We start from the raw sequence: 27,305 nt of genomic DNA on the forward strand, positions 1-27,305 counted from the left end.
TGCCAGCATCTGCGGAACGTGCCCTCTGCCCAGATGCAATTTCATATATGAAGGAGAAAGTGCTTGCCCACAAGAGAAAGATTCTGCAACATCTCAATGTGAACATCCTCCGGCCCTGGGACGGACGATTGGGACGAAATGAGAGCATGATCTAGCTCCCTCAAAGTAAGGGTGGTGTTGTAGCACTCATGATTCTGACAAGAGAATGGTATTGCCTGAGCCACCTCCACTCATTTCCGATGAAGGAAGGCAGAGTGATAGTGGGTGGAGCTTGAAATCACCACAAAATAGCAGCCCAATGTGTTTGGGATAGCAGTAGGGTCCAATGTGACATCATTTGCTACTGTCAGGCCGGAAAATGGGGAATAGGCCTTATCCCATACAGCCATTTGAGATTGGTTCACATGGCGAGATAGGGACTGGAACTGTTAAAAAAAACTAGTAAACAAAATCCAGCTATCCCGAAGAATGTGACAACAATGCACATGCAACTGTTTGTAATGAATACTGATGCCCATTGTAGGATGACTGTTAAAAACATGGAGAGCACGTCTCCACACAAGAATTTTGCTGCAGAATACCTCAGTCCACCAAGGATCAAGAGACACGGCGCAGTAAAGAGGAAGTGTGAGTAAAGGAACATTCCACGGCGGTAAGGATAACGTTTGTGAGGTATGCTACCTGGTCATCACAACTAGGGAAATTTTGTTTGTCAAAGGTTGCCAGGGAGGAGTAAAGCCTCCAGTCGACCTTAGAAAGCAGCCATTTGGTTGTCCATGTAGGTGGGGTAGGAGTTAGAAATTGGATAGCACACAGGAAATGGTCACCAGGTTACATGTCGGAGCGAATGGACCACTCAAGATGTTGGGCAATCTGGGCAGTGCAGAAGCAGGGTGTATACAGGGACAAGGAAAAAAAATTCCCGGATTATTCCCGGATTTCTCCCGGATATCCCGTTTAAAAAATATGCTTTTTCCCGGGCGACCTACTGTCACTTAGCACAGAAAAAGTTCCCTCAGAACTGTAAAACTTACCAATCCTTTGAATGGTTAACGTTTTATATAATCGCATAGAACTTCCCGGAAAAAAAGGAAAAGCCGGTGCAGAGAAGTTTTGGAAAGACCTTTAATTTGCAGCAACATATACGCTGCATATTTTCGTATTACGAAAGTATAAATTCGAATTGCACCAAACACAGCTTGTTAGTTTCCGGAGCGTTGCAACCGAGGTTGTGATGTCCTTTTGTAAGCGAGTCATATCTCAAGCCACGAGATCTCGCCAGCCGATGACAGCAGCTATTCAGAGCATAGGACACGTGTCATAGTCAGCCACTAGCAAGATTACTGGTTACATAGCGCGAACACACAAGAGGAAAAGTTAACGGTTTACATTAATGTACACAGTACCGTATATCTACAAGAAAAGCTAAGCTTTCACGTGTAATATTGGTCTTTTTTTGGTGTGATATACTTTAAGATACATCACACAAATGTGCCAGTAAATTTAAAATTGTGACATAAATGCCTCGGCTCGAAATTCTTGAAGTGGCTGGTCCTCAAACTGTTCAGTTTCGAACGCTCTGTGATTTAGATATCCATCCCACTTTCACACACGTAACATAATTCATCTTGCATAAAAAGAAATTTACTTTGAAAGTAACGCTTTTCTAACCACCGTTCGCAATACTGTTAGTTATAGGTTCGATTTACCAGTTGCCAGAGAGCGCCAAAAACGAATTATTGTGCGTGTGCAACTGCAGTGGTGTAGGAAGCCCGCATGTTCGTGTGTATAAAGCACTAAGAGAGCTTACACTACACCATAAAAGAAACAGGGCATCAGAGGATACTCCAAAAGGCATCAAAATTTCGTGAATCATACTAAAATGCATAATTCGGCTTGAAGCGCACATTGGTTTTTTCCAGATTCACAATGAAGTAGGTCCCATCTGATATTAAGCTTTTCAGTGTGGTTTTTGGGATGTAAATTTTCTTGGAGTACCAGTACTTTATGATCTCATGTTTGGTTCTTTACTGTGGCATAATGCCTTACATGGCAGAAGATGATAACGTGCACTTGAAATTCACCAAACAGTTGGAAGTACCCAAAATTGTTAAATGAAACACTTCGTTTCAAATAAAATGATTGCCTCAGCGGAATTTCTTTAGCAAACTTGCAAAAATAACTTCATTCTTCTGCAAGGCGATTAATGCTTGACTGCTACTAACTTGGAAAGAAAATAAAATCAGAAACTGAAATTAATAATATATTTTTGCCCTCTGTAATTAAGTGAATGCATTTTAATTCACTTGATAGCTCCCGGCCACAGAAATCCGTTTTGTTTTCATTTGAAGTGGGAGCTGTACACTAAGAGAAGCAGCGAAATCACTTAACGTAAACACGGGTCACGTGGAGACTAACCCCCTCCCAACTACAACTCAGACAACTCTGTGCAAGCGCGAATCTGGCAGCTAGGGCGCGCGAGAAAAATTTTTCTCGTTTGCATCTGGCTGCTTGCTGCTACTACCAATGCAGCTAACAGCCAAACTTCAAGAAGCGGGAAGCGAGAGAAGGTACTGCTTATACGCGAGTCAAATGCGCATGCGCAACAGACCACTGGCAACTGGTCAAACGAACCTAATGTGAACAGTTGTGACGTCATGCTCATAGCAAGCAGTTTATTGTTACGAAGAATTACAGTCTGCGCCCTACGGCCTTTAACATATTTTTGCTATCTGTGGACGCTTGTGCGTGCACGGTGTTTTGTTGTCGTAAAATGCACATTTCCTTTGCCACTACAGTTTTATTTTTTTCCCTCTCATTTATATTTTATTGCTGCAGTATCATTCTCCAGTAGCAGGATACAATAACATTCTTTGCTAGAGAATCAATTCTGCAGTCAAAACTACAAAAATGTAACTGAAAGCTAAAACAATGAAAAATTCCCGGGTTTCTCCCGGATGAAAAAATTCCCGGGTTTTTCCCGGAATTCCCGGTTGTCCCGGGTCGTATACACCCTGAGAAGGAGAGGTCCAAATGGGAATAGGTCTGCATGGAGTCTGAAAGGAATGTGGGTATTCCTGTGTTGTGGCAAATGAAGTTAAGCTGATTGAGAAGGTCAGCCAAGAGGACACCTCTCTGACAGGTTCTGGAAGAACCCCAAAGGGGATGGTGCACTTTAAAGTTACTGAGCAGCAGAAAGGGGCAAGGGAGTTGCCCAATAAGCTGGAGGAAGTCTGCCCTGTGACACCGAATGACATAGCATGTTAACAGTACAAGTGAGGAAGAAAAATATGGACTGCAAGAGCTTGAAGCCTGGTAGTCAGGGAGATGAGTTGACTATGAACACAATTCTGGATGAGCAGCATGACTTCCACACAAGATGGAATGCCTTTCTCAGGAGGGAAGGTGAAAGTGGACCAGAAAGAAATACGGGAGCTCAAAGTGGTCGTGAGGATGCAATTTTGTTTCCTGGAGGCAGAGAACAAGTGGACGCTGAGATTCTAAGAGCAGCTGTAAGTCCTTTTTGTTGGATCGAAGGCCGCGAATGTTCCATTGGAGGAGAGTCATAACGATGAAAGGGAAAGAGGTGAAGAAATAAGGGGTGTCACATTGGTGGCTGGCAAGTGTCAGGCTTCGAAGACTCACTACTGCAGTATGCAGAGGCTGGAGTATCCAGTTCAGTGAGGCGACAAAGAGGTAGGTTAGGTGAGGGTATCACGTAGCGACACTATCGACGAGGATATCTGATCGGTAAAGAAGAAGACAATTTGCCTTTGTTTGACTTCTTGGAGCTTTCCTGTTGGCAGCAGAAGACTCAGGTGTTTGTTGGCTGAAGGGATGTAGGAAATCTTCATGGGAGAATTCCTTTGTTCTTTCCGGCCTGCGGGTTGTGTAGCAGGTGATTTCATCCCATGAGGTGAAAGCTTGGTGGCCCGTTGCACAGCTGGAGGCGGAGACAGGGATGCTACCATGGCACGGGGTGATTACACAACCACAGTGCTGAATTTAAGATTGCATGTCTGCGTGGCCATATTCTTTGTGGAGCGAGATATAGCAAGAACAGTACTGAAAGTGCCAGATGGTAGAATGGAGGGTTTCTGACTAGCCAACAACTTGCGAGTGTCCAGGTAAGGAAGGCCCCTTTTCCTTCATCCGGAACTCTTGGAGAGCCCACTCATTGAGATACATGGGAAAATCTTGAGAGCCAGCTGCATGGTCGACATTGCCGTTGATACAGTTGGGAGGAGGAGCAGACAATCGCCCTCCCGAGCATCCCTACCACAGCTTACACATTTGGCAGGGAGGAAGAGTGCATGTGGGCACTTATGATGCCTCTACCTTTTTTTACCACGCGGTGGACTACAATGACACCCTGACCAGAGAGTTAGGTTTGGATTTCTGCCTTGGGCAGATCATCGAGCAGCATAGCGTAAATAATACCATGTGTTCAATGGGCTTCGACATAAACAGGATAACCATGGAGGAGCGAAGCTGCAAATTGTTGGAAGTCGTGCTTGAGAATCAGAAGCAGCCTCAAAAAGCAAAGTGCCGTTTTATAAATGAGAGCAGGATTTCACAGGGCCAGCAATTGCATCAACACCTTTCTGAATAATAAATGGATTTACAGTAGCAAAGAACTGACCGTCTTAAGTATGTGAAACACGAGGAACCATGATGCAGCTGGGAGGATCTTTGAATTTTTAGCCTCATTCTGGGAGAAGGGGTCACACCATCTTAGGCAATTGTTCACACCTCAGATCACACCTCCCAACACCTGACTGAGGTACCAATCGACAATTTGGCAAGGCAGCAGCACAGGGAATCAACCCTCCCTGGGCCTATCCTGTAATAGGAGATACGTGCGAAACCTACCAGTCAACCTGGGGCTAGTAATTACACGTTACCCAGCCACCTTTTACGTATCAGATGCTTGGGCTGGCCTACAGGAGCGCACAGGGAGGAAGAAGAAAAAGAGGACCCTCAAAGGCTGAAGTGGAGGAATTTTAGGAGAAGGGGAACGGAGGAAGAGAAAATAGGAACGAAAAACAGTGGACAGACTGTTCTGATATCATATACTGAATGTGTACAACACATTTCCAAAAACATCCCAGATATGTTCCCCAATGAAGGGGAAAAGAATATCAAGAGGATAGACATGCAGCACAGAAGGGAAAAGATGCTGCAAAGGCTGGAGCCCCGTGGTATCCAAGCACGAATGCGCCAAAGAGCAATGAGCCTCCCCAGGGGGTACATGACAGTTGTGACCTCAGTGCCTGTTTCACCACATGCACCACCTGGATTCTTCCCCCAGACACCAGTTTCTCTTAGAACTCTGCAGGTGGGAACTAGCACTATTAATACGTCCTTGGTTCTCACCACCCACCTGGTCTTAATTTATGTTAATTCCTTTCACCTCAACATTTCTTCAGCGTTAACTACTACTTTCTTCACTCCATTTTAGTTTTGTACATCTTTCATTTTCTGACCTGTGTATTTTTCGCCGGCCCTCCTCCCCCACCTCTGGTTACATACAATGCACTTAGGTTTGCACTCTTATAAATCATGTACGATTTTTTTAGCAGTAATCTATGTCTTGCATATTACTCTGTTTTCCACTGTTAAGCTCTCAGGTTTTCAAATCTTGTCTGATGGAGTCTCCTACAATCAGTCTTTCCTTCTCATCCCAACCGGTAAGTCTACTCTGACCCAGGCTTCTGGGATGACTTTTCCAAACTATACCCCTTTCCTAAACCTCTCTAGTTCTTTTCCTCCACCCCTCTTCCTTCCCCTTCAACTCTTCTGCTGGAAGAAGGAGCCATCTACTCCGAAAGCTTGTGCAAGGTAAATCTTTTGTGTGTGTGTGTGTGTGTGTGTGTGTGTGTGTGTGTGTGTGTGTGTGTTCTCCTACCATCACTTGGTGAGTAGATTTTTATCTATCCAATTACATTATACTGTCAATAAACGATACATTTCATTGTTATATTAATTTTGCTACAGAATTAGGAACATAAATCAAATGCGTAGAAAAGTCGTTAACTGGAGAGAAAAAAAAAAAAAAACTGTACATTCAAAATCACAGTTTTGAAAGATTACCCTAATCCAGAGCATAAATTTCACTGAAATGAATGCCAACATCCAGACAATGTTTACTGACATTTGCGTTTATTTTTAGAGAAGGTACATGTTACAGAGAAACATCAAAGAACATCAGTCACACTCTTCTGGACTTCCTATTGTAAGTTTGTTTCCCATTCCAAGCTTGTGTCACACTGAATAAGCCTACAATGACATGACACCATTTATCGGCAATTGGCCACACATGTATAATCAAAATAATACAACATAAAATGTAATAGAGAAACCATATGAGTGGTGATATTGAAAATGGGGGATTTTCATTATAATTCCCCTTTAACATTTGTTAAAGCAACATGAAACTTCCAGTCACATGGTAATTTTTTTGCAAATATTCCTAAACATCACCTCTGTACACAAAGCAGCATTATTTTGAAATAACCTCAACAATCTGATGATACAATATAATATATACATTAATAAGGCAATAAGCAGTTTTCCTAATAATGTTTATAAAGGAAAGGGGGGGGGGGGGGGGGAAGACGAAGAAGAAGAAGAAGAAGAAGAAGAAGAGACAGAACAACAGTTAGTGAAATGGTCGTCAAAAATCAAACTCTTCAGCAGTGGAGCATTATTGCAGTTTGGGAAGAACTGAGTGAAATGCTTGAAACAAGCCAAGACAAACGTACAAGATAGCTGAATGGCACAACAGACTTTCTCATTCCAAATACTATTCCAGTATCTTCTAGGCATATCTGAAACGTGTGATTCTTGAGTTTCTCCCGGCGTATTTGATAATCAAAATATCCACGGGTATGCTGCCGGTCTATAGTGTCCAACGGGCACAATATTTCGGCGATCAAACATGTCGCCATCATCAGGTGAACTGACGGACTGAGCTCCTGTGAACGTGCCGGCACGGAGATCCGTACGCTATGGCTGCTCAGAGGGAACTGGGTTTGGTCGCTGCGGCGGCCGATTTAAATACCCTCCGCCCGCGGCGCGCTCCCTCCGCCGTCCGCGCCCAGCGCCACCACGGTCGCGCGGTGGAACAGATTGCGACGGCGTCTGAGATGACGTCGGTGTGATGGCTCTGTCCGCCGTGGTCGTCACAACTATACGTCTGCTCGATTTACTCTTGATTAACCCGATCGCTGGTTCCCAAGCCTTGCTAAGATTATAGCCACGGTCCCGGTTTATGAGGTCGTCATTGGTGCGAATTTCGATGGCCTCTCTAACAACGCTGTCCCAGTATCTCGACGTCTGTACCAGAATCCTCGTGCGGTCATACTCCATGGCGTGATTTTCCGACAAACAATGTTCAGCGACCGCCGACTTGCTCGGATACATCAGTCGAGTGTGCCTCTGGTGTTCACGGCATCGATCCTCGACGGTACGCATCGTCTGACCAATATACGACTTGCCACATTGACACGGAATCTGGTACACGCCGGCCTTCCTCAAACTGAGGTCATCTTTGGCGCTCCCCACCAGTGCACGAGTTTTATTTGGAGGACAAAACACAGTTCCGACCCGGTGTTTCTTCAGAATGCGGGCGATTTTCCCCGAGAGTGCGCCTGTGTATGGAATAAATGCAATGCCTACCTCCTCCCTCGTGACTTCATCCATCTCAACAGGTTGTGCTGCAGTGGGTGGGCGGAGAGCACGTTGAATCTGCCACTCGATGCCGTGAACACCAGAGGCACACTCGACTGACGTATCCGAGCAAGTCGGCGGTCGCTGAACATTGTTTGTCGGAAAATCACGCCATGGAGTATGACCGCACGAGGATTCTGGTACAGACGTCGAGATACTGGGACAGCGTTGTTAGAGAGGCCATCGAAATTCGCACCAATGACGACCTCATAAACCGGGACTGTGGCTATAATCTTAGCAAGGCTTGGGAACCAGCGATCGGGTTAATCAAGAGTAAATCGAGCAGACGTATAGTTGTGACGACCACGGCGGACAGAGCCATCACACCGACGTCATCTCAGACGCCGTCGCAATCTGTTCCACCGCGCGACCGTGGTGGCGCTGGGCGCGGACGGCGGAGGGAGCGCGCCGCGGGCGGAGGGTATTTAAATCGGCCGCCGCAGCGACCAAACCCAGTTCCCTCTGAGCAGCCATAGCGTATGGATCTCCGTGCCGGCACGTTCACAGGAGCTCAGTCCGTCAGTTCACCTGATGATGGCGACATGTTTGATCGCCGAAATATTGTGCCCGTTGGACACTATAGACCGGCAGCATACCCGTGGATATTTTGATTATATCTGAAACGTGGTTAAGGTTATGTTTTCTCTCATGGTGAATTTGTGTCTGTAGTGATATCAGATAAGAAATCTGATCTAATGTGATAGGAGAGAGAGAAAAACTACTCATTAATTAGGCAGCAGAAGAATGAACATATAAAGGTAATTAAATGTGGAAGATTTCAGTCAGTGGCTCGTCCTCCTCCTGGCTAAAGGATCGAAGTGGAAAGAAGAGGGGTGAAGGAAAAGAACTTGTGAGGTTTAAGAAAGTGGGAGACTTTGGAGAAGTCGCCAGAGCCCCTGCTGAGGGCAGAGTTATTGGACAGAATGAGAAGGAAAGAGACTTTCCTTCTCATCCCATCTGGTAAATCTCTCCTGACTGGAGTTCTGGGGGACTTTTCCAAAAGTCTCCCCATTTCCTGAACCTCACCAGTCCTTTTCCTTCACTCCTCTTCTTTCCACTTCAATCCTTCTGCCCGGAGGAGCCACTGGCTCCGAAAGCTTGCAAATTTAAATACCTTTATATATGCAGTCTCCTACTGCCACTTCGTGAGTAGATTTTCTCTCCCCAATAACATTACAGTTTCAAAAACTTATTATTTTCATTGCTATTCAAAACTGATATTTCATGCGAGTACCATGGAACTATATAAGACCCTCTTGAAAATATCATACACAGCATTTCCCTTAACTGTGGTGGCACTTGCAGCAGCAGAACGATTTAATTTTATTTTGTTAAGTAATTTCTTTACATATTCTGCTTCTTCCTTCCTTGCTTGCAGCGGCTGGTGTAAAAAGACTGATTCAGATATGCACTTGGAAGTTTTTTGCCATTCTGTAGCATTTCTTGTGCTGCATTATTTACCCTGCACTTTTGTAAAGTGCTTTTCACTCCTCTGCACTGTAACAGTGTTTGTCTGTATGTTTGTTTTCGTTCATGTTGTGAAACTATTGTGTGTGTGTGTGTGTGTGTGTGTGTGTGTGTGTGTGTGTGTGTGTGTGTGAGAGAGAGAGAGAGAGAGAGAGAGAGAGAGAGAGAGAGAGAGAGAGAGAGAGAGGGGGGGGGGGGGAGAGAGAGGGGGGGGGAGAGAGAGAGAGGGGGGGGGGGAGAGAGAGAGGGGGGGGAGAGAGAGAGAGAGAGAGAGAGAGAGAGAGAGAGAGAGAGAGAGAGAGAGAGAGAGAGAGTAAATTAATGAAAATGTCTTATATGTTAGGTAGAGATATGAGAGGTTTTACGAGGTGTGGCTAAAAAAAAATCTGACTAGTACTGGTGAAACAATAAAACGAATGCAATAAGGCTGAAAGTCGCGTGGCCTGTCACGTGACTCTCGCTCCGCCTACTGCTCGAGTTTCATCTGCCTCCTGCACTCAATCTGCCCGTGGCGTCTGTTTTAAGTAGTTGACGTTTTGTCTGTGCGACGGAAAATGTTGAGTGTACAGAAAGAACAGCGTGTTAACATCAAATTTTGTTTCAAACTAGGAAATTCTGCAAGTGAAACGTTTGTAATGTTACAACAAGTGTACGGCGATGATTGTTTATCGCGAACACAAGTGTTTGAGTGGTTTAAACGATTTAAAGATGGCCGCGAAGACACCAGTGATGACACTCGCACTGGCAGACCATTGTCAGCAAAAACTGATGCAAACATTGAAAAAATCGGTAAACTTGTTCGACAAGATCGCCGTTTAACAATCAGAGCAGTGTCTGAGTTAACAGGAGTTGACAAGGAAAGTGTTAGGCAGATTCTTCATGAAAGTTTCAACATGAACAAAGTGTGTTCAAAACTGGTTCCAAAGTGTCTCACAATTGAACAGAAGGAACGCCGAAGAATGATTTGTTCTGACATCCTAGAGAACATTGAAAGTGATCCCACCTTCTTACAAAATGTTATTACTTGCGATGAATCGTGGTGTTTTACTTACGATCCCAAAAACTAAACGCCAATCGATGCATTGGAAAACTCCTGGTTCTCCACGACAAAAAAAAGCACGAATGTCAAAATCGAAATTCAAGGCAATGAAGATTTTTTTTTTTTTTGACATCAAAGGGATTGTGCACATTGATTGGGTACCAGAGGGACAAACAGTGAATCAGCATTACTACATTAGCATCCTGGCTACCCTACGTGAGCGAGTACGGAGAAAACGGAACGATTTGTGGAGAAAAAAGTCATGGATCCTTCACCAAGACAATGCCCCAGCTCACAGTGCATTGTCAGTGAAGACGTTTTTGGCAAAACACAACATTCCCATCTTAGATCATCCACCCTACTCACCTGATTTGGCCCCCTGTGACTTTTTTCTTTTCCCTAAAGTCAAGTCAGCTTTGAAAGGAACTAGATTTGAGACTGTTGAAGCAGTAAAAGAAAAAGCGACGGAAGTAATGTATGGACTTACCGAAAATGATCTGCAGCATTGCTATGAACACTGGAAAATTCGTATGGAGCGGTGTAGAGACCGAGGAGGAGAGTACATTGAAGGAGATAACATGAAATTGTAAATAAATGTTTTTTCCAGCATTAGTCCGGTTTTTTTCTAGCCGCACCTCGTATTTTGGGAGGGGGGGGGGGGGATGTTTGTTTGAAAATTTGTTTCATGGGTGGTGGAGGGGGGTGGGGTCGAGGGTGGGCATGGATGGTAGTTATATGAGAGAATCTGGGAGGAGATGGTAGTGGGAGATGGAGCTTGTTGTTTTGTGTGTATATTTTAAGTTCTATGAAGTTGTCAGTCGGTTTAAGGAGTGTGTGGTTTGCCAGTTTCCGACACTGGTCGGATCATTTATGAGTTTTTCTTTCCTGTTTTGGTTTTTTTTTTAATGTGGTAGTTTTCTTGTCAGGCAAGGAGATGTTTCTTGTTGTTTACCCTTATAATTTTCATGTCTGTGGGTCTGGTGATAATTTTATGTTGGAGTTGGTGCAAGGGGTCTGCAAAAGTTGAATGATTTGTCCTATACTTCCATGAAGATGTTCTTTGTACCTGGTGTCAAATGTTGTCTTGGTTTGACCTATGTATTCTATTTCAGTTGGTATATTTCTGATTTCTTACATAGATAAGTTTTCCTATTGCTTTTGGGCTTCACCATCTATGACGCCGCCCCCCCCCCCCTCGCCGCCACCACCACCACCACCACCACCACCACCACCACCACCACCACCACCACCACACCACCACCACCACCACCACCACCTTTCTCACATATCTACCATACATACAGGACAGGACAATTTCACTAATTTACACACACACACACACACACACACACACACACACACACACAGAGAGAGAGAGAGAGAGAGAGAGAGAGAGAGAGAGACAATAGTTTCACAGTTTGGCACAAACACACAACGTGAATGAATAGACATAAACACTGTTACTGTGCAGAATGAGAAACAGTTTACAAAAGTGAAGCATAACTAATGCAGCACAAGAAATACTGCAGAATGGGAAAAATTGCCAAGTGCACATGTGAATCAAAGTCTCTTGACGTCAACCACTGCTAGCAAGGAGGGAATAAGCAGAATATGTAAAGAAACACCGTAAGTAACTTGCACATCACCTATATAAACAAAATGCAGTCTTTAACCTAAAATAAACAAAAATATACAAACATATGTATCCAATCTGCAGAATAACCATGGAAGATGCTTTATAAATAAACTCAAAATGTATCTGGTTGATTGTCTTTAGTTAAATTGCTGTGACCTCAAGACGGATAACCAATAGTAGCTGAAGACAATTTGTGTAGTAACAGTTTTTCACAGACACATGCTAAATGCACAACAAATAATGGTTGAGCAATGGAAAAACTGCTACTGAAGAAGATTTAGAAGGTGAAACCATTTGGCAACTGTGACAGACGCAACATACCAAAATTATTGATAAATCATGTAAATAACCGTGTTTTGAGTTTCTGGCACTGGAAAAACTGCAGCAAATTTTGAGTGAGTGTTAATGAAGAATGCATAGATATCACAAGAAATGACTTGTTCTCACGGGAGGTGCTAAAAATGTCTAGAGAAATGAAGCAGTCAGTACCTTTATTAAGAAAAAAAAAGATGTTCATAGTGCTGTGGTTCCTGCAGTTCACCAATGAAACTGTATTGACTTTTGTCTTTTAGGTATAATCTACCAGATGACCCATGTGATAACAAAGAAATTAGCCTAACTAATCTGAAACTGAAAAGCTTCTCTAGCAAATTTGTAAATGTTGTTGGACATTAGCAATTGTGAAAGAAACCGTTTCACATGGCATGGAATGCAACTCAACAGATGTGGCGAAAGGGTGCTAGCTTCTAATATAATTAATGACCTCGAGGACATATATCTCGTCAACAAAAGTAGAAATAAATCTGTTATTGCGCTACACATCCTTCCACAGGGAAACTAATAGTGTGGGCCAATTTTCATGCAATTTGGTCCACAAAAAAGTAACATGGGAATGCAATTTACAAATACAGACCCATGCAGGTACCACACCATCCTGTGCTTGATTTAGTTTATAAAAATAACTTCATAAAGCCCCTTAACATACACAGCCTCTCAGTAGGAATGAGGAACAAGCTATATGAACAGTAAGTATTTCTGGAGAACAAAAATTCTGTAAAAGTTATATGGTTAAATGAACAATACCTTAAAAGTGACAATATAAAGTTGATAAATTTGCTGAGAGAGAGAGAGAGAGAGAGAGAGAGAGAGAGAGAGAGAGAGAGAGGAGGAGAAGAAGAAGAAGAAGAAGAAGAAGAAGAAGAGAGAAAGTGCGTGGGTGGGGAAGAGAGCGTGTGTGTGTGTGTGTGTGTGTGTGTGTGTGTGTGTGTGTGCGCGCGCGCGGTGGGGGGACAAACAATTGCTTCAACAAAGTATTATAGTTTAAATCTGCTGCAATGAATTTTTGGTTAATTTTTGGAATATGGTGTATTAATTTACTAGCATGTATTATATCCGTGGCTATTCAGCCACATGTGCATTTCTAGACAAATTGAAACTTTTCTGAGTAGATTGCAGGTGAAAAAGTTGTATGGACAGGTCATAATTTCTGAAGACTTCAACATAGATATAGGACCATTATATGAAGTGTGGCTATAAAATAACAGGACTGATGCTATCACAGACTAAGTACGTAAGTGCCAAAGATGAACAACGAATAGCTATGATGTGTGAAGCCTTCTCAGCCAAATGCAGCACGTCTGGTGTCTGTATAAAAATCAGTGTGGCTGTGGCCTTTGTTTGTGTAAGAGATGTGTGTGTTTTTTTTTTCGCTGGATAAATTGTATGTGCAACAATAGAGCAACGAACTGTTGTGGGGTTCACAAGAAACTTGGAAAAACAGCTGCTGAAACCTATATTTTACTAAAAGATGTGTATGGCAAAGAATGTTTATCATATAAGTGAGATTATGAGAGGTTCAAGCATTTTCAAGATGACCAAGAAAACTTTTGTAATGACTCATGCCCAGGATGCCCTTCAACATCAAAAATGGATGAAAATGTTGAAAAAGTATTAAGCTAATTTGATCTGATCATCGGTTGACTATTCGATCAATTGCGAAAACTTTAGGAATTGACAAAGAACGCTAATGGCCAATTTTTTATAACGTATTTAAAATGAGTAGAGTGTATGTGAAACTGGTGCCAAAAATTCTCATGGTCAAACAAAAAGCAGCTCATGGAAATGTTAAATCTGACACTTTGAATACTACTGAAAATAGTCCTAATTTCTTCAAAAGAGTGATAATGTGCTAAATCTTCGCCTGACCCAGAAAGTAAGTGCCACTCCATCTCCATGCATTGGAAGGGCCAACCAAAACAAAAAATGTCTAAAAGTCTCAATCACTCAAAACTTAGAATTACCACCTGCATTATACAGAAGACAAACAGGAAAAATGCAAACAAAAGGGCAAATGTCAAAACGTCCCTGGCATACTAAAATATGACGAAGCAACTACAGCTGATGGAAGAATACCCCCCCCCTCCCCCCTCCACCCCCTTTCACCGTCATTGCTACAACAGACCATCAACTGTACACAATTTTCTCTTTTCTTTTTTCTCACCCAGTAAAATCATTAATAACAACATGTTGCTGTTATAATTCTTTCATATTTATTACGTAAAGAACACAAGTTACATAAAGCAGCTTAGAACTAAATACAATGTTGAAATTCAAGTATGTAAAATCACTTTGTGGAAAGCTTACCTTCAGTTGATGAGTGTTGAAAAATTTTAGAGCACTAGTACCACCTCCTCTGCTAGTACCAGACCCAGCCGGCAAGTCATGCACTTTTACTGGAAACTGTTCTAACTGGGACACACAACCACTAAGTTTGGCCACAAGTGCTGACAATGACGACGGATTCCAATCAGGTGGAGTACATGTGTATTCCGAGTCCAGCTGCCAGAAGAGGCAATACATTAGAATTTAGATCAAATAAGAATGTGAAATTTTGTAATTTAAATGTAAGACAGTCAAAGCAATTAATTGTGCTGTTATGTTAGCACATAATTGTATCAATTAAGTTCTGAAAATTCTTTAACTACAAGCTACAATAAAAAGCAGAGAAATTTATGTGCGGCTAGTATGGTAAATATTCAAGTTCATTATGTCTAAAATCCAGTTACTCAGGTGGAACAAACATTTATTCATTATGCAGTTACTCATAATATTTACCCACTGAACTATACCATTTTGAAGACTTTCATGTGTGTTCTTTGCATTCGAGAAGTAACTCACAGTGATTGAATTAATCGTAAGAAAGAAAGAAATAAAATAATGTATCTGGAACTTTTACGGGCCTCTGCAATCATCAATTACACTATCCAGTCACATTACTGTGACCACCTGTCGAAAGCCTGAATAACCCTTTTTGGACCACGTCCTGCTACCAAGTAGGAAGGTACCAACAGGGACATAGACCCCATATCAACTCCAGTGCTGTGGCCAGCTGTGCTATGTTTCCCAGTGAGGATCCATGGCGCAAACAGCCTGATCATGAATATGTGAACTCATCCTGGTGCCGTTCGAACCACACACGTACACTATGAGTAGTGTGATATGTCGCATCATCCTGCTGGCACTTGCCATCGTGTCGAGGAAAGACCAACTGCATACAGGGGTGGACATGGGTCTCTAAGGATACTTGTGTTGAGCCATTGTGCCTTCAAGCATGACGAGAAAACCCAGAGAATACTGCGGAAAGATTACCCAAACCATCACTCTCCCTCCTGGTTGCAGGTTGTTTGCCTCAAGATGTTTTATGCCATACACACTCTTATGCATCAAGGTAAAAATCCTTACAGTCTGGCATTGATTGAACACATGAGCCAGCTGTTAGGCATAAACATTCCGACATGGTTAACCAATCACCAACCATGTGACAACATTTGTGTATTGAGTGTGTGAACGAGCTCAGCAGGAAAGTGTAAGACAAGAACAGACCAACCTGTTTCTGTTACAGAAGCACTGTACAGGACACAACACCACCTATCTGTTCCAACGCAATACAATCACTACACACTACTAATTGTATTATTACCAATGTCAGCACCACTTAAGTGGAATTATTAAACAATTTCCTGAAATTCCTTCACCACAGAAGCTGAAGTACATATTCCATTATTTGAATTGAGAACTACCAATGCGAGTAACTTAGAAGTACAGATCCTTGTTGTAGCAAAGCATTTTATTAAAGTATTTAATAAAGGCATGTCTTCTGATCCAGATACCACTAAGTAGGGACCAAAAAAAGTAGCATCTATTTTTGGCAAAACATGAATGTTATTTGTTTGTAAACGATTAGACACACACAAATTTAAAACGGTGTCAGGATACACAAGTGAAAACAGACATAGCCTTAATTCTTTGAAACTGAGTTTTAAAATAGTGCTGATTGGGAACTTTTTGACTGTAATCTTTTCTTTTGCAAAAACTTCAACAGTAGCAACCCTCCCCCCCCCTCCCCCTTTCAAAATGGCCTTTGTTTTCTTTGTTTGTAAATCGTTTAAGCTTTCAACAAATGATTGTTCTGTGGAAAAGCAGCACTTTCCCACCACTGAACTGAATGTGTGTCTAATTTAAGGTGTTTCTCAATAGTCTTCATCTTTTCCCCACTCAATTTGGTGATCACAATACACGTGGAATATTAATTTCTATTTTTCTTGGGCATTCATAGCTTTGTGACCCATACCTGACAATGCTAAAAGTAGAATTGACAAGGCACTTCTCATAGAAGTAGAACTGAATGTAACTCTACTCAAACATTGGAAAGGATTTCAGTACATCAAAAAACATGACATTTTGTTTTCCTATTACTATAGTGCAAAGTGCAGACACTATATAGTGACAGCCAGGTACAAGCATAAAATATCTAGAATTTTGATTGCCCGAGGGGAGAGCAATGGTTTGGGGAAACAATCTCTGCCTCCTTGTCACGGACAGCAGTCTACACACATGTTCTGCGAAAGCAGGACTAACACTGTTCACTGGGCTTGCCAATCTTTTATGATGTTGTAAGGGCATAATCGAAATCAGTGATGGACCAGGATTAGTATCTTCACTCATTTCAAAATAAGAAAACAACGAGCAACACACAGCTTGCGAGAACAGCTACCATGCAACTGCTTGTTGAAGTTTGCAGAGTACTGTTAACCTGTTAACGAGGTAGTTCAGGCCCAATTTCAAGCAGTATTCGACGCAATCACCACTCAAAACATCAGCCACGTAATTTGCCAATTTAAATTGTCTATATTATACTAACTTTTGAACTTTAGCTAACGTACATATAATCTTATTTCTCTGTATAAATGCTAGGTCCCATGGCTGAAGAGTTCATTGCATAATGCGACACTCAACTGCCCACAATTGGCATGGCACCAAAGCATTGAGCGCACTGATAAGCCGTGGCATTAGAACAGTTTTCATTTGGCAAATAGGTTCTGACTCACATTATCTTTCCAAATTGGGCTTCACCAGATGTACAATATCAGCCACCTAAGACAGATTACATTTTGACAAGAAATCAAGCTATTTCAAACTACCTCTAGTAAAATAGTTCCTCTGAATACAATTCGCTATGAAGTAGCATCTATCAGACAATTTCGCGTTTCACATTTTGGGGCAGAAGTCACATCTATTTTGCATTTATCACATACCAATAAGGTTCCTTCCAAAATATGCTGATACAACAGCCTCCTACTTAGCAATCTTATACAACTGCTCATTCAATGAAAGATCTGCACCAAACCTAGAAGTTGCAAAGGCCACACAAACACTCAAGAATGGAAATTGGAGTAATCTGCTGAATTACAGACCCATATCACCAACATCTATTTGCAGTAGGATTTTGGAACATATACTGTGTTTGTACACTTGAATTACCTGTAAGAAAATGGTCTATTGAAACACAGTCAGCATGGATTCAGAAAATACCATTCTTGTAAATTACTCACAAGTAGTAATGAGTGCTATCGACAGGGGATCTCAAACGTTGATTCCATATTTCTAGATTCCCAGGTGGCTTTTGGGGCACTGTTCATCACTAACGACATCTAATCAAACTGCATACCTCTGAAATATCCCTTCAGTTGTGTGACTGGGTCTGTGGTTTCCTCTCACAAAGGTCACAGTAAACAGTATTCAATGGAAAATCATTCAGTAAAACAAAAGTGATAATCAGCTTACCAAGGAAGGGTGTTATAGGCCCTATGCTCTCCCTATCCACATAAACAATCTAGGAGATAATCTGGGCAGCCCCCCCCCCTCCCCTCCATATCGTTTGCACATGATTTACCATCATCAGAAGATAAAAAACCAATTGGAAAATGGCTTAGACATGGCATCCATACGGTGTCAAAAGTGGTAATATTGTTGCTAAATAAGGAATAGTGAGAGTTCGCATGCCATGAGCACACAGGAAATCCGTTAAATTTCAATTACATCATGAATCACACAAATTTGAAGGCTACCGAATCAAATCAATTAAATACTTAAGAATTACAATTATGAACAATTTAAATTGGAACAGTCACATAGATAACATGGTGGGGAAGGCAAATCGAAGACTATGTTTTACAGGTAGAACACTTAGAAGATGCAACAGGTGTACTAAAGAGACTACTTACACAACTGTTTTTTGTCCTCCACTACAGTACTGCTGTGTTGTATGGGATACTTACGATGGGAATGACAGAGGACACTGAAGAAGTTCACGGCAGGGCAGTTTGTTTTGTATTACCAAGAAATGGGGAGAGTGATTCATAGATATGATATGCGACTAGGGATGGCAATCATTAAAAAACTTTTTTCATTGCAGTGAGATCTTTTCATTAAATTTCAATCACCAACTTTATCCTCTGAATGATGAAATCTTTTATTGTCATCAACCTACCTAGGGAGAAATGATCATTATAAAGAAATAAGAGAAATTAATGGAATGGTAGAGAAATAGTCTGAAGGTGGTTCGAAGAACCCTCTGCCAGGCACTTCTGAATAAATTGCCGAATAGTCATGTAGCTGAAGATGTAGATGTATCAGGGGTTTGAGAAAGCAGTTATGATAGTAAAATAAACTGATTACGCCAATACAACAGAACTAAAGACCATAACTACTGCACCCCACTAGCCTAGAGTCAGTCGACCAACAGGATCGACGGTATTCATGTCACTCGCACTTTATTCTCTGATTATTATATTGTAATGTCTTGTGCAAGATTGTTCCAGTCTTGATCATACTCTTATTGCCTAATGTGATAACCACCTATCTGTAGCCACAGATGACTACGAACCATCATCCAGTACTGAAGCCACCACTGATGGGTCATCCACAAGTCTACCAACACTGTTCCAAGTCACAGCACAAACTGCTCTGAAACTTCAGCATCACTTGGGTTTGATTGCCTACAGAACCAGCTAGCCAGGGTCCGCATTCAACCCAACATCAAAGCATCATATATCGTGGTCCAACTGATGGGACAACACAAACAGTGACCTGGAAGGGATAGAATAGTCAAGGGTATTGTGTAAATTACACACACACACACACACACACACACACACACACACACAGGTCATGGCCTCATCTGTAGCAGACCAGCCCATGGGAAGCACTAGCGAACCAACAGGTGGGCAACCCACCAACGTATGCTCAGGACTGGCGCAGCAATCTTCAGCAGCCCTGAGTCTGTTTCTGATTCCAGCAGATTCCACTCTGGCTTTGTGAAGCCACTGGCCATCGTGAAAAACATTGCAACAAGATGTATTCCGACATCACAGCATAGGTTCTTTATATAGCGGTTGGGGAGAGAGAGAATGTGAATTGTTCAGAGGTGAAGTAATTACCATTTAACTGCACCAGAAATTGTATACCCAGAAACGTGTGTAGGTATGGATGCGTGTGTGTTAAGAATGTTGTAGCAGTTCTGGAACATTGAATAAATGTTAATTCCTTTGAGTTTTAGTGTACGGCTTAATATTTACATTCTCCCCAATGATGTACAGCAGTGCCAGTGCTGCTACAATGACTATTCTCTCTTCATTTTGACTTTCCCCATTGAAAGGCCCACTTAAAAATGGAAGTCTTTGTCTCATTGGGAGGTTGAGATTAACAAGTAGCTCGATAGGAGACTTGCGACTTCTGCATATTATAACATTTAATTAACACAATACTGGGAGAATGCAACTACATACATCTTTATCCATCAGCTCAAAATTTTCCATTAGCCTACTCAGACAGCCATACCTCCCTACAATATCTTTGCTGTATAGGGATAGTTAGAATAAGAATCATTACAAATATTTTATTTCCATGTGTATGCCATTTAAGGAACCTACACACTTGGCCTCCATCCTGACGAAACAGAAGGGTGTCCAGCCTAGGAGTGGGTGACCCCTGCAGTAAGAGCCATCCGCCTGATATGAGCATAAAACACGATTCATCTGGAAAGGCGAACTGTCACCACTCAGTGGATGTCCAGTTGCGGTATTGGCACACTAATTCCAGCCTTTGTCACTGACGAACAGCAATCAAAAAGGGTGTGTGAACCAAGGATCTGCTGTGGAGGCCCATACACAGCAAAGTTCACTGAATGGTTGATGAGGAAAGACTGCTGGTAGCCCCTTGGTTAATCTGGGCAGTCAACTGCTTGCATGTCTATTTGCTCATACACATCTCTGTAGTCGTCTTTCACCCGTATCATCTATGGTACGTGGTGCACCAAAGTTGCCTCGGCACTGGTTTTGGATAGCATCATTTTGCCACACACAGTATAATTTAACCAGTGTTGCAAGTGAACAGTGTACAAATTAGTCATTTCAGAAATGCATCTACCCTTGACCCAATAGCCAATAATCACGCCCTTTTGGACATCAGATAAATCGCTCCATTTCCACACTATGACAAATGCACTGTTGTCCACATCCCACCATGCTTTACATACACTCCACTGATAGTGCTGCCACCTGTCATTTGTAAATGGTTATAGCATGTCGATGTTGAACATGGGTGGTGGTCCCATTAATGTGACTGGCCCGTACATAAATCACAAAGGTCCACATACAACTAAATAAACAATACAAATATGAAAGAGCATTTTAAGTCTGACAGTTACAATAAAGTACTGCTATCAACATACTAAATGCCAAAATTTAAATACATGATAGTAACGTGTGCTAGTGTATGCTACATTAGTTTAAGAAAAAATTGTAGCCTGATACACAAAAATTAGACACATTAATCTATTCTAGATTATACTTACTGGGCACCCTGCAAAAACATGCAGAAATGTTCGCAGTCGTTGCTCCCTTGAATCCACTGGGCTGTCCTCCTTAGTCAAGTACTGCAGGAGAGCTCTGATAAGACCACTGTGGTTTACTTCAAATGGAGAGATATCAGATTCTATGACAATACTTCGCAGCTCTTGAAGCGCACCCAAGCTTTCAGTAGGCTGCAAAAACAAATATTCCAGTAATATTACATAAAATGTTACAACACAAGAGTGACAATTGAAAAGTGGGAGGTAAAAGAATGCCAGGCAGTAGTAAGGAAAGTGTTAACAGCAAATTTTAATCCTCGGTAAGAAAGACAATTGCATGGATTTGTAGACAATGAAAATGTGTCATGACAACAAAAAAGTTATAATTTTAATCGAACAGCAAGTTTCTGTTTAAGTAGCATAAAGGTATTGCCTTCATTCTGACCACAGAGTGAAATCTAGATTTTACTGCAAACTCTGACTGAAATTTATGTAACTAATTCCGCACAGCTTATGGAAAGGTTACTTCTTTAAGAAATTGACAGGATGTGGTTAGACTATAATAAACCAGCATAATACGAATTTATTTCAAACCAAATAATATTATGTGCTTAAGTAAACTGAAAACTTTAGTGGAGAAACTATTGCCGTATATAGACTGTAACCATGATTAGTGCAATAATAGCAGTTTGTATGCATCTATGTGTAGCTGTGCTCATACACATTGTGGAGCCTATGATTATTTGAGCTGGCTGGTACAATTAATACGCACTCGGTGTGAATATAGAGTGCAGCAGGACAGACTTGCAGACATTCTACTGCTAGGTGGTCTGAGCACAAACTTCATCAACACACACACACACACACACACACACACAATAAAAAGTTTTTGATAATACCTGTGACTGAAGTTTTGTGATGGCTTGAGTAAGTCTAGCAAGAACATTCATTGCTGGATGTGCTGGCCCACTGACTTCATGGCCTGAATAAATTTGAATGAAATGCTGAGCCTGTTCTCTTATCCATGTACGAGCTTTTTCCTTATTACCAGCAGAAAGATTAGGATTACTTGGCGACTTTGTGATGGAAGATTCCTGTGAAAATGAATATGTAACATTCTCAACCAAACTTTGATATTTTCATAATAATTGTATTATAAACTTTTGACAATGCTCATTCAGAGAAGTAAATGGCAGACAAGATGCTGATGATACCACAAGACTAGCCTAGTTACTGTGTCATTCATTTTCAGACTTGACAAACTGTGAAGGAGGAGAACAAAATACTTACCTTATGAAAGTGCCTCTCTGAGGTTCCGGAGCTACTAGAATTTGCATTGCGACCCCATCGAGCAGGATTAAGACTTGCTAAAAAGCTTGTTGTTTTAGAAGTTGCTCCTGCAAAGCGGGAACGGGCTGTACCTGTTGGTGTGGACCTTCCAGAGCTGCCCAGTGAAGTCGCTGTACACATGCAATGTGAGTGAAATAACATTCACAAAATTTATGCATTTCAAACTAACAATATTATTGAATGTTTCATTTATACAAGATTGTCAAAATAATCTGAAAAGCTTGTAAAGCTATTGCAGGGGATTGTTCTGCGAAATAATTGTAAAGGAAAAAAAAATTGATATGAGCGCAAATTCAAGCAGCTGCCAGGTACAATTAAGTGTCAGACATTTTTATAGCATAGATGATAGTGCATGAGATTGTTCAGCCACTGGCTCGGGTTCGATTCTTATTAGCGTCCTATGTCCAATTTTTGTATCACACTCTTGTTTGGTTTTCGGAACTGGGAAAAAAAAAAAAAAATGTTTGGCAACACTGCCTCTGTCTGTCTGCTTGAATTTGCGTGCACAACAGCCCATTGTAAGACATTTCCAGGCGCAGATGTTGACTCTGACCACACTCTATTGGTTATGAACTGTATATTAAAACTGAAGAAACTGCAAAAAGGTGGCAATTTAAGGAGATGGGGCCTGGATAAACTGAAAGAACCAGAGGTTGCACAGAGTTTCAGGGAGAGCGTAAGGGACCAATTGACAGGAATGGGGGAAAAAATACAGTAGAAGAAGAATGGGTAGCTTTGAGGAATGAAATAGTGAAGGCAGCAGAGGATCAAGTAGGTAAAAAGACGAGGGCTAGTAGAAATCCTTGGGTAACAGAAGAGATACTGAATTTAATTGACAAAAGGAGAAAATATAAAAATACAGTAAGTGAAGCAGGCAAAAAGGAATACAAACATCTCAAAAATGAGATCGACGGGAAGTGCAAAATGGCTAAGCAGGGATGGCTACAGGACAAATGTAAGGACGTAGAGGTTTATCTCACTAGGAGTAAGATAGATACTGCCTACAGGAAAATTAGAGAGACCTTTGGAGATAAGGGAACCACTTGCATGAATATCAAGAGCTCAGATGGAAACACAGTTCTAAGCAAAGAAGGGAAAGCAGAAAGTGGAAGGAGTGTATAGAAGGACTATACAAGGGCGATGTACTTGAGGACAATATTATGGAAATGGAAGAGGATGTAGATGAATATGAAATGGGAGATACAATACTGCGTGAAGAGTTTGACAGAGCAGTGAAAGGCCTGAGTCGAAACAATGCCCCAGGAGTTGACAACATTCCATTAGAACTACTGACAGCCTTGGGAGAGCCAGTCCTGACAAAACTCTACCATCTGGTGAGCAAGATGTATGAGACAGGCGAAATTCCCTCAGACTTCAAGAAGACTATAATAATTCCAATCCCAAAGAAAGCAAGTGTTGACAGATGTGAAAATTACCGAACAATCAGTTTAATAAGTCACAGCTGCAAAGTACTAACGCGAATTCTTTACAGACGAATGGAAAAACTGATAGAAGCCGACCTCGGGGAAGATCAGTTTGGATTCCGTAGAAATGGTGGAACACGTGAGGCAATACTGACCCTACAACTTATCTTAGAAGAAAGACTAAGGAAAGGCAAACCTACATTTCTAACATTTGTAGACTTAGAGAAAGCTTCAGACAATGTTGACTGGAATACTCTCTTTCAAATTCTGAAGGTGGCAGGGGTAAAATACGTACAGAAAGCAGATGGCATTTATAAGAGTCGAGGGACATGAAAGTGGAGCAGTGGTTGGGAAGAGAGTGAGACAGGGTTGTAGCCTCTCCGTGATGTTATTCAATCTGTATATTGAGCAAGCAGTGAAGGAAACAAAAGAAAAATTCGGAATAGGAATTAAAATCAATGGAGAAGAAATAAATACTTTGAGGTTCGCCAATGACACTGTAATTCTGTCAGAGGCAGCAAAGGACTTGGAAGTGCAGTTGAATGGAATGGACAGTGTCTTGAAAGGAGGATATAAGCTGAACATCAACAAAAGCTAAACGAGGGTAATGGAATGTAGTCTAAGTCTGGCGATGCTGAGGGAATTAGATTAGGAAATGAGACACTTAAAGTAGTAACGTAGTTTGGCTATTTGGGGAGCAAAATAACTGATGATGGTCGAAGTAGAGAGGACATAAAATGTAGACTGGCAATGGCAAGGAAAGCACTTCTTTAGAAGAGAAATTTGTTAACATCAAGTATAGATTTAAGTGTCAGGAAGTCTTTTCTGAAAGTATTTGTATGGAGTGTAGCCATGTATGGAAGTGAAACATGCACAATAAATAGTTTAGACAAGAAGAGAATAGAAGCTTTTGAAATGTGGTGCTACAGAAGAATGCTGAAGATTAGATGGATAGATCACGTAACTAATGAGGAGGTATTGAATAGAATTGGGGAGAAGAGGAGTTTGTGGCACAACTTGACTAGAAGAAGGGATCGGTTGGTAGGACATGTTCCGAGGCATCAAGGGATAACCAATTTACTACTGGACGGCAGCGTGGAGGGTAAAAACCGTAGAGGGAGACCAAGAGATGAATACACTAAGCAGATTCAGAAGGATGTAGGCTGCAGTAGGTACTGGGAGAGGAAGTCTTGCACAGGATACGGTAGCATGGAAAGCTGCATCAAATCAGTCTCAGGACTGAAGACCACAACAACAACAACAACAACAACAACAACAGCCTCAGAGGCTGATTTCAGTGCTAATTAACTCCAACAGTGCAATATATCTCATGTTTTTTATCTATTATTTCTCAACACAAACTACCTTGCAGCACCTTTACAAGCTTTAAAGACCGTCCTGTATGTAAGAACAATATTATGTAAGGACAGATTGCTACTTACCTTATAGAGGAGACATTAAATTGCAGACAGGCACAAGAGACTGCTATATATTTAGCTTTCAGCCAAAAGTTCTTCTTCAGAAGTAGAAACAAAAACCACCCACACACAAAGTTTTATATAGATGCTACATGGTTTCCAAACTGCTTTGCTCGCATAAGCATTCAACACACACACACACACACACACACACACACACACACACACACTTTTGAACCTGAAGCGAAAAAGTATTGCAGTGATTTCATTACGCCTGTCTGCGTCTCCATGTCTCCTCCATATGGTGAGTAACAATCTACCCATTTCATAACATTGTTATTCCATCCTGGACTTTCCACCATTTCGTTTATATATAAAAGGTTGACATAAAACTGCAAAAAACATCTGGTACATTTGCAGGTGTAACAGGAGTATACAAAGATTATTTGAAAACAACAACTTATTTTGTACAGACTGGCAAACGTAGAAATGCTAAGTTAAACCAATGAATTTTAAGCAGCTATTATCTCCTGAAGAACTTTTAAGGAGTTCAGGTGCCCCTTACATATTGAGTACAATATATCTTTGCCAAACACAGGTGGCAGTAAGTAATATAGATAGTCAAGTGGCCAGTGCACCAGGTAGTCAGTGTTGAGACTCCGAAAAAGTGAGTTGTTGGCTGCTAAGTGCACAGGGCGAATTTTGGAAGGATGGCCGACCGCATTTACAAGTGTTTAACAGCCGTGTGTGTCACCCAATGCTGTGGACGTGACCTACAGCAAATACGAAAATGGCATTAATTGAGCGACTAGTTGATGTGTTTAAATGTTCAATTGTGCACCGTGATTACAAGACAACTGCACCAGGTACCCACAAATTGAATTGCAGTGAGGATTGTGCTTTCAGTGCCACGTGCAGAACATTGGCATGTGACGATATTAAGAGGCGACCTGTGATGAGTTAAACATAATTATTTTATCAGACGAAGGGAGTACCTGCCTCATTTGTGCTGTTTAAAGAATATATACAGAACCTTAACACACTAGGTATCCATTATTGCTACCTGATATCGTGATTAGTTTGTAGAATTTGATACGAAACAACTCCCATGCAAATATTAACCGATCAGTCTTTATCAGTTGCACATGGTCAAACTATTCTAAACTGTTAGGCTATTATTCACTAGTCAACAATGGTGTGTTAATATGGGTGTGTTTCAAACAACAAAATTTTTTAGCTTCTTGTGTCTGCCTGTTTACACCTTATTATTTTTCTTTATGGCAACATCATTTTTTACTGAATCATGTATTTTGTAACATCCTCACTGCATTGCCAACAGAAGATTGTAATGGCTCTGTACTAAGGGGAATACAGCAGAGGAAACAATGGAATGTTGCTGCAAAAGGTGTGGGAAATATTCTAGTTGACCCCACTTTCCTGCAAAAATCTTGCCAAGAGGAAATGAAGGCTATACTGGCCAGGAAAGAAATTTTGTTCAATGCAACGACTGTAAAAGCTGATAACATGCAGAGCAGTGATTTATAAATTGCACTGATATGTCACTTAAATGCACTTTCAGAGGAATGTTTTAACAGTTTTACAGTTGGTTGAATGGTAATCATCCGACAAGCAAAATATTACTTCCAATTTTTCTGGCTTTTTGGGGTAAGTAGTAATCTACAAAAGATCATAATCGATTTTAGGATTTAGGAAGAGAAAATCAGTCAAATAAACAATACTTATAGTTGCAACACGTCCCAACAACAAACACAACCTGTTGCAACTACTAGTATTGTTTGTTCATTTGCAACACGTCACACCAACGAATACGACCTGTTACAACTAGCACTTCAAGGATGTGGTCCAGGACATAACAGGTTATACTACCTGAAGAACTTTAAGCCAATGGTTGGATTGAGCACAGAATTACTGCTCGGAAAATCCATGGCCTGCTGTATAGGTCGACCTGTATGGCAGGATAGATAAAATAAAAAAAATGCCTCGAGCTAGGAGGTTATAAAACCCCACAGTGCAGATATTCTGAAAGTTT

The 27,305-nt window shown here is 41.4% G+C and overlaps 1 protein-coding gene across 1 annotated transcript in view; it reads right to left on the reverse strand.

The window, feature by feature from the left end:
- The window catches only part of LOC126161819 (E3 ubiquitin-protein ligase TRIP12), a 247,236-nt gene that overhangs the window by 48,057 nt on the left and 171,874 nt on the right, over nucleotides 1-27,305 (reverse strand). Inside the window, exons 20-23 of the mRNA XM_049917919.1 lie at nucleotides 22,354-22,523; nucleotides 21,963-22,157; nucleotides 21,067-21,255; nucleotides 14,517-14,711 (exon numbers count right to left, since the gene is read on the reverse strand). Coding sequence (XP_049773876.1) covers nucleotides 14,517-14,711; nucleotides 21,067-21,255; nucleotides 21,963-22,157; nucleotides 22,354-22,523 — 749 coding nt within the window. The remainder of the gene's footprint in view (nucleotides 1-14,516; nucleotides 14,712-21,066; nucleotides 21,256-21,962; nucleotides 22,158-22,353; nucleotides 22,524-27,305) is intronic.

The sequence above is a fragment of the Schistocerca cancellata genome, chromosome 2 (genome assembly GCF_023864275.1).
Source record: "Schistocerca cancellata isolate TAMUIC-IGC-003103 chromosome 2, iqSchCanc2.1, whole genome shotgun sequence".
NCBI lineage: Eukaryota > Metazoa > Arthropoda > Insecta > Orthoptera > Acrididae > Schistocerca > Schistocerca cancellata.